The following is an 8,717-nucleotide window of genomic DNA, read 5'->3' on the forward strand; positions in this document are numbered from 1 at the left end:
AGTAATAAATAAATGATAAAAATATACGATGAAATGTATTTATGTTTTCTTTGTTTTCGTTTTGTGGTAACGCCTCAAATACGTTACGACTTCCAGCACACATGAGCTCACAGAAGGACTCAGGAAACATTCGTGTGCCACACGTGTTATCTTGATCAAGATCAATTTATTTTCCCCACTGAAGGCTTAAACTGAAAATTGATTGTTTTCCAACCACCCCTCAGCTCCATCCAAATAAAAGAACGTTATATCTGATTCAAAATACAGTGGAAGTATAACAAGGGATTATCAAGGTGTATTTCCTTGCAACTGTCATTAATTTAAATGGAAAACACTCCAAATATCACAGTTTATTTCCAAACATTGACTATAGCATCTTTCAACAACACATGCAGTGAAAGAATGATAACATGCTGAGTTAAGGTACCACAAAACCATGTATCTTACTTAGTATCTCTCGGGCTGTGTGAGGCCAACAATGGTTTGACGTAAGGTGAATCTAAAAATCCATTCAACACCACACTTTGCTTCGAAGTTGTTGCTACTATTTAGAACATGTCATAGCTGGTATTTAACTGTGTAAAAATCTGTACTTTGAATAAGTGTAATCACAAAGAGTAAATACAAATATATCATGTTACAAATGAGCACTTCAAAATGGCATTGTGTGTCCCTAGACTTGGGCGTGCTGTCATAAAGAGATGACCAACAGGACTCGGCCGTCACCCTTGCTTACTTGATCAATACATGTATGTCATCATATCCCAGTTAGGTAGATCGATGTTCATGCTGTTGACACTGGATTATCTGGTCCAGACTCTGACTAGTGACCACCGCCATATACTAGTAACTGGAATTTGCGGAGTGAACTACGCAGTAAAACTAAACTCACCCACACCTAGTCTACATTTGTGGGAGTTGTGCCCATTTGCACTTGCACAAAGCAGTGATCCTGACAACCAGTTGTCAGATGTTTCGTGGAAAGGCAGTGACAGAGCCAGCTCCATCACTAACTTTGTGTGCTGGCAATAAGGTCCCTGACGATGAGAGTGTGGAATCGCTGATGGGATTTAATCCCCAAAACGTACTAGAATCTGAACTTTTCAGATATACCATGTCACATTTGATCGATTTCTAAATGACATTGTTTATTCATTACCACAACAAGGCTAAAGAACAGGATGAAAATAAGGCGCACATAATAAGTAAAGAATAAATAAGTAAAGAATCTTGTACATGCACCGCCGTTATTCCTAACTGCTTATCAGAATGTACATAATTAAATACTATTGCTTACATACGAAATCTGCACTCCATGAAATGCTGCACTACGAGGCGTTATCCTTGATGAAATCAACACATTTTTGACAAACCGACGACTGAAACACCGAGAAACAAGCCATGATGGTTAAGTGCATAGTTAACGGAATAACATGCTTTGTAACGGGAACATTCTTCAATTTAAGCTTCTCGTAGAACTCGTCGGCGTCGCGATTCAAATGCCCATCAACCTGTGCTGTTAGAAGCAGAAAAGGGGGACAACTCCTTCCATCGATTGGTTCTGAGATGAGAATGATCGGCGAGGCCTGAAGCCAGCTGTCAGGGAGCGGGCCGAAGGCGGGATGGAGATAGAGGCGTCTCAAGAGGGGCGTTGAAAGCTTCTGTAAGTCGTACACCCCAGAGATAGAGACAACACCCTACAAAGAAAACAGTGGTTCACCAGTTATTCATGTTATTCGCTTTCCCGAGAAATAATACGCTTAGAACTAATCATAACCATAAGCTTACACTATTAACGTAAGTAGGTACAACTTTTAAACTTGTCTTTCGTAATTTATTGACAAAGAAACTTTATATTCGTTTCACAGAAATATAGTGTCGTGTTATTACCTTGATGTCATTGAACGAGCATCCGCCGTCTTTCAGATGATGTTTGTCCAGGGCTAGTTGAGAAACAAGTTGACCACCCGCGGAGTGACCCATCAGAAATATAGAGTTTGAATCGAAAAGAGACGTGCGTTCGCTGCAGTTCTTGATCCATTTCAGAGCTATAGTAATGGCTTGTATCTGCCGTGAGTTGGAGACGGGCTGCCAGTGCCTGGCACTGTGAACCTGGATACCGATGCACAACAAGAACGTACAGAGATATGTGTAGGCAGCTGGTTCGCTGCCCAACACGGACGATAGGTGAGCAAGAAGGACAGTGACTGTTGTCCACAGCAATATTGCTGAAGATGGAGGTATGCCTTTGAAAGGGTTGTTACAGCTGCATACAAACATTGCTAACAAAATCAAGTAATTGTTGAACATGAACAGAGATGGCAATGTCACGTTGAGTACACAAGTGTGGTTTGCACTTCCCGCGTGGTTTTCAATTAACACTAAGGCATTTTCCCATTTCATGAGGAAGGAGCACGTAGAATGAATGAAAAGGCAAGTTATGGATATCAGCTGGAAAACCATGGAAGAAAAGACAGCACTGCAAGAATAGGACACGATGATGTCCACCAGAACCAAGGACATGACGGGACGAGTCAGTGGGTAGGAAATAACTGCACACGCCACACCACGGCTTGCCAAACTCGATCCCACGTTTTGGTAAAGACCAAAGAACCATGTGATGAAACTCAACAGGAGGTTGATACTACCCCCAAAGTAAGTCCAGGCACGTCTACATCCCCTCTGCCACCCACCGCCATGCACAAACACCACCACTGGCGGGGGACGGGCCCAGGTTGGTGCTTTCTGGTCATGACAACACGATGGTGGTCGTTTAAGAAGAGAATGAGAGTCTGCTTCGACAGCCTGTTTGTGGTTAGGTGGGTATTCCGGAGTAAAAATCTTTTGAATTTGATCTTTCCCTGGAGAGAAAAGGCTACGAGGTAGAAACAGATCAAGGCAATATTTAGCTTGACCTTTGTGGTAGTTTTGGTAAGGTATGTCCATCACGATTGTGTGATCTGCATGTTCATTCACAATTATACCTGACATTATGTAGACGGGCTTCGGAAGTTTACACCGAGTTTAGTAATCCACAAAACTTATTTTTGTAGGTGACTGTGACACCACGTTTCATCCAGGTAACACGAACACACATGTGACCATCGGTAAATACGTATACCCCAGTTCTACAAGACGGCGTATATATCCAGTTTCAATGAACACAAAGCTGTGAACTAGGACACCGTTGAATTGTCACGTGGTTTTCCAACCCGGTAGTGAGTTGAAGACCGATGGGTTTCCCAAATTGAGATTGTATTACGCACGACACTTCGGTGCGCAGTGTGAGGATGATTGAAAAGGGGCGACAGAGAAGATAATAGGATAAGACAAATGTGCACAAGTAGCCCAAACCCGAATAGTTCACGGAAACTCAACCTTTCCCGTAACCTTGTGACAATGGTCACATGTCCAGCACTGGCCCGGTCATGTGTATTACGTTGAACTGTGACCTACCAAGACAGGTCGTTTTGTTCCCTATACCGCACACAGTGGAACATCATATAGACTACATACAGTTATGCCGCGCACTTGTGTGATACGTATATAATTGTTTGCTGACATCCTCATCTATGGCGGTACAGTTGGTGTTGATAGTATCATTACATTGGCATCCTAAATAGTGAAGTCTGCCTGTAGGTTGCTGATTTTTTCTGAAAATAAAACATAACCTTGCTTGCAGCAGTTAATAATTATTGTCGTTTCATACCTAAAGTTAATCCTGTTTATATTTCAACAAAAACAATTATATTATGTCAGGGACCATTATAATTTAACTAATTAGGTGAACACACACACACACACACACACACACACACACACACACACACACACACACACACATGTATATCGTAATCTGAAAGAAAACCAAGTTCTATGGATAGTCAACTTCTTTATTGCACTGAGTGCGAGGTTTCGGCGTAGATACTATCACCGTTATCAAGTAAGTGATACAACAATTTGAAACGTGGAGAAAATATACATTACTGCACTCCCCTCATCTAATCCCCAGCAGCAGCAAAACCGAGCCACAACACAGCCCTCATAATTCATTAAACAACACTCATCCAAAACAGAAAAAAAACACCACATTAAAACACATACCCTCAATCACAAATACCAACACAGCATCAGCTCAAACAAATCCATCTGGGTCAAATCTATCATAACAAACAAAACCCATATACAAAACAATTACCTTCTCAGACTCCCACCACCTAGACACACTTATCACCAGGCTAATCACAGGCATCACAAACCTAAACCACACACTATATACTCAAAACAAACACCCAGATGGACTATGCAACCACTGTAAAACACCAGAAACAATACATATTTACTCACTGCCACCTACAGCAAACAAACATACCACAACTCCACAACACGATCCCAACCAAATGCCACAATAATGTTCAACTACTTCACCCAGTAAATCCACCAAAAATATTTAAAGCCATAGCAAACTTCCTCACAAACTCAAACCTTCAACAGATTTAGATAGTCCCCAAATTAACTCCATTCAAATAACCATCACATCTCCCCTACAACCTTTCGACCTGGGGAACTCATTCATTCTCTCCAGCGTGGTCGTCTTCTCCGACGTGAGCGAGTCCATCCCGCTAGACAAACAACAGCCAGCCAAGCCAACACTCGCAACCCCACATTCCAATTACATAACTACTTAACAAAGTAACTTAACCACCCGCTACCAGTACATCACCCCTGCCCCCATTCCATTCCTGCTCCCTAGTCCATCCATCCGTGGTTTTGAACACGAGGTCATTTCATTTAAAGAAGACATCAACTCATTAATGGTAATGAGTGCGTCCTGATATAGACATAGTCTGACAATGTTTGCTAGCTGCGATCAGGGCGCATCTGCGTTTCATGCATATATATTACACCTAGATGAAATGAAACTATTGCTTACGTATACTAGACAAATATATATACAATCATAACAATACCAACACCCCTAACTTAGTTGTCCAGCATATATTAAAGTCCGATTGGGGAAATTTCACAAAAGACGTCTTGTATAACAACTTCGTAAATATTTTGAAAAGAGTTGTATAAAGTGTTGTATCTTCGCCTGATACATTACAGAAGTTATCCAGTCTATGTTATCAGCAGATTCCGACTACCACGTTGTTGCCATAGATACTTCATTTTGTTTGACTATTCGAAGTCCCATATATCCTGGCATGTGTCGGAGTTAATTTCCCCGTGCTCCCGACATGGTGTGTAATCCTACTATAGCAACGGTTATACAACCTTTATCGCCCATAAGCTCCTCGCATAACAGGTCTCTGTGTGTGCAGGATGAATGTGGTCTGAGACGAGGAGATTAAATATCTTTCGCTTCGTAATAATGAAGATTACCTACAAGACCACGCATGAGCAGGACCAAGTACTTTGAAACTTAAAACGGAATCATTTTCATGGCTGTATAATCTTTCCTTGTGGAATCATGATGTACTGAAATGAATCATACGTAATCAAACCAAACCGATCGTGACGTTGTTTACTGATGTAGAGCTGTGTCAGGACCTGTATATCACCCACACATTTACAGCCGGCTGGGAGGAAGTATGTATAACGGGTTCTGCAACTTACATTCTTCAAAACGTGAACCAACTACTGAAAATTATTGTAAGATTATTACAACCGAAAATAACTCTTTAGTCACCGGTATGACAACGTATTTATTTATAACCTTGTTCGTTGTCGATGATTGGCAGATGGCAAAGTAGGCGGTAAGCTGTGCATTTCACAACTATGGTGAACCGGTTGCGTTTCGGCGCATTGCAAATATGCTTTTGGCGCTGATCATACATGTGTGTGTGTGTGTGTGTGTGTGTGTGTGTGTGTGTGTGTGTGTGTGTGTGTGTGTGTGTGTGTGTGTGTGTGTGTGTGTGTGTGTGTGTGTGTGTGTGTGTGTGTGTGTGTGTGTGTGTGTGTGTGTGTGTGTGTGTGTGTGTGTGTGTGTGTGTGTGTGTGTGTGTGTGTGTGTGTGTGTGTGTGTGTGTGTGTGTGTGTGTGTGTGTGTGTGTGTGTGTGTGTGTTGTAATAGAAGGGGCCAATACCTCTCAGCTATTACAAAAGCAACTTGCATTAACAACAATACTCAGCGTGTAAACAAAACCATTTACCCGAAGAACGACAACTATTTACGCTCTCCAAAATGCAACGCGCTACGACTGGAATTTTCCATGCTAAATTTAGAAAGTGACGTCAGCATAACAACGTAGTGTTTACGTGGCAATGCGCAGTTGAGCAAGCCCCGAAACGTTCTTGGTACGTGCGCAGGAGGGCCCTATATAAGCCAGTACCAGCATCCGCGCATTGCTTGCACTGCTGAGGTGGAGTGAGGGAGGGCGATTTTCGCACCTCCCTCTCTCGACGGAGACAAGGCGTTGGCGTCGACAAGGTAAGCTGAAACATTTTGTTCATTTACATGGGTTTCTAATGTCATCTACTGTATGGTGATCTGTGTGCTTAAATCATTGATGTTAGGGACTAACCACTTGAACACCTTCACGGTCTTGTGTGATGAATACCAAACGGACGTAAACTTACAGATATGTCGCGTGTGCTAGAAGTGTTTTAAACTGTTTTATCGGAAATAGGTCACCTGAAAACCAGTGCTTTGAAAAGAATCGAACTATTAAGCTCTGCGTCATTAAGATTCCTTTGAACAGATATTTATGTTACTTGATGATTATAAATATACACAATGAGTTCTGGTGTCTATATAGTATCTCTCTCTCGTCATTAGTTATTACACTTTAAACGTTACCAAGCAGTCTGTTTTGTGTGTTGACATCACTTGATACCTGTTCCATGTCCAACAGCATTCATCATTGTTATCGGTAGATATGGCCATTTGATAGCGTTGTTTCTCAGGTGACAGCTTTTTATGATCCATGTTTCTCAACCAGGGGCACACATTCGTTTTCAGGTATGTTTATATTTCATCTTTTGCCACTGTGTTAAATGACGTGAATTATGTGGGTTTTACTTCTGTTACAGCCCCCATGTCCTCGCCACGTCATGCTTACTATAGACGCTAATACCTTAAAGAAAGCTGCAGTTTACACCGTGCAAGCCCTGATCAGCTATGCTATTGAAGTCATCTAGGCTATAGAGTTGAATATGCATCCTTCAGTTCACGTCGACATGACGTGTCAATAAAACTGGTTATTGGTAAGGCGATGATGCTATACACGTGTAGTATAGTAGACAGCTACCTGCTCTTGTTTCTTTAACATAAGTAACTGCAATATCACGGTACTCGTCCGCTAGATCTTATCACATAACACGTTTACAAATGAACAGTTTTATAACTTCATATTTTTCAAGAGATAAAGTAAGAGATAATATCAATGATAAAACATTTTAATAATGCCAATTCTAATTATACTGGTCATGATAAAATTGACATTTTTGTTTTTCCCTGAAGGCCATCAACTGGACTGTTGTTACTGTCTCAGGACGTAAATACACCAGTGATCAGTCTGTGTGAAGGTAGAAAAGCGAGCACGCCTCTAGAGCGTGGCAAACGTCATGGGCACAATGAAGATATAGACTGTTCACACCATCTGTCATCCACCGACGATTTTCTATTTTTTTTTCACACAACTCACATTCGTTCCTGACCCGAGCAGGCATTTATTCACCGTTTGATTATACTTACATTTAGTCAGGGATCGAACATTTTACCCAACTAATGCCCATACCGCTAAATAACAGCTGATTCTTGATCAGAAACCTGTTGGTTCAGTTGTACCTGCAGCTTTTCTCCGAGAAACCACATTACGGTAAACCAGTCCCACCAACATGAGACCTGTACGTACCACATGTCAACATTGATTATACATGTATGTGCAGCACATGTGAACACATGGCGCCTCTCCTCAACAACCTTGACCCCGATAATAACAGCTGGTCATACGTCAAAGATTAATCATTAAACACCCAAACTGACTGACTGAATTTTGGAAGAGTGAAAACGTGTTGCTGTCACGACCTGTATGTCAGCTGTAGCTGACTTGTCTTTTTGTCTCTTTCTCTTTTTTAAGCGAAATTTCTCAAAGGATGGAGAACGAAAGACTCCCAATGAGCCTCAGAAATAAAGTTGTCTCATTTCAAATGTGAATTTCAGGAGTCGAGGTAATCTACGTTTGAGATGGATTTATTTGTGAGTTAGTGTCCAGGTTCTTGGAGACTGATTATGACTGAGGGTGAATTGGCCCCAACGCGAATCGGATTCTATACATAATTGGCACGCTTTTTTCCTGATTCATTAAAATGAAAGTCACACAGTTAATGCCAGCCAAGGCTTGTCTGTTTTTTCATGTGTAACATTCTTCTGTGTTAGTATTCGTGAACCTGTTTATAAAACCGTGTGAATCTGGCTCATATGTGCACCCACACAAATCTTTGTATTTCATTCATTTCCTTTGTCCATTCAACTGCAACGAGCCACGACTTGGTAAATATATCGTATCATATAATATTAATTGATTGTGCACACTGCATATGGTGTTCCACTTGATCACTGCAGCCAGCCACAGCATGATTGGCAGTTAAGTATTTACTAAACTAGTAGTAATATTCTTTGTAATGAGGATATGGTTTCGTTCACTTACGTAAACCTTAGAAGATGAATGAAGATTTTCTTGAGAGTACATTTGTTGTCCCACTCCTTGGGT

At 41.3% G+C, this 8,717-nt stretch overlaps 1 protein-coding gene and 1 long non-coding RNA gene across 2 annotated transcripts; one reads left to right on the forward strand and one right to left on the reverse strand.

Moving 5' to 3' along the window:
* Nucleotides 1–335: 335 nt before the first annotated feature.
* LOC137291330 (uncharacterized) lies at nucleotides 336–3,653 on the reverse strand. The gene is made up of 2 exons (XM_067822633.1): nucleotides 1,891–3,653; nucleotides 336–1,697 (listed from the first exon to the last, which is right to left on the reverse strand). The coding sequence occupies exons 1-2, from the start codon at nucleotides 2,989–2,991 to the stop codon at nucleotides 1,329–1,331; spliced, it is 1,470 nt and encodes a 489-aa protein (XP_067678734.1). The 5' UTR covers nucleotides 2,992–3,653; the 3' UTR covers nucleotides 336–1,328.
* Nucleotides 3,654–6,313: 2,660 nt separating this feature from the next.
* Nucleotides 6,314–8,332, forward strand: LOC137290997 (uncharacterized). Its single transcript, XR_010957242.1, has 3 exons — nucleotides 6,314–6,433; nucleotides 7,036–7,209; nucleotides 7,466–8,332. It is a non-coding gene; the product is annotated as an uncharacterized lncRNA (long non-coding RNA).
* The last annotated feature ends 385 nt before the right edge of the window (nucleotides 8,333–8,717 follow it).

This window comes from Haliotis asinina, chromosome 7 (assembly GCF_037392515.1).
Source record: "Haliotis asinina isolate JCU_RB_2024 chromosome 7, JCU_Hal_asi_v2, whole genome shotgun sequence".
Classification (NCBI taxonomy): domain Eukaryota; kingdom Metazoa; phylum Mollusca; class Gastropoda; order Lepetellida; family Haliotidae; genus Haliotis; species Haliotis asinina.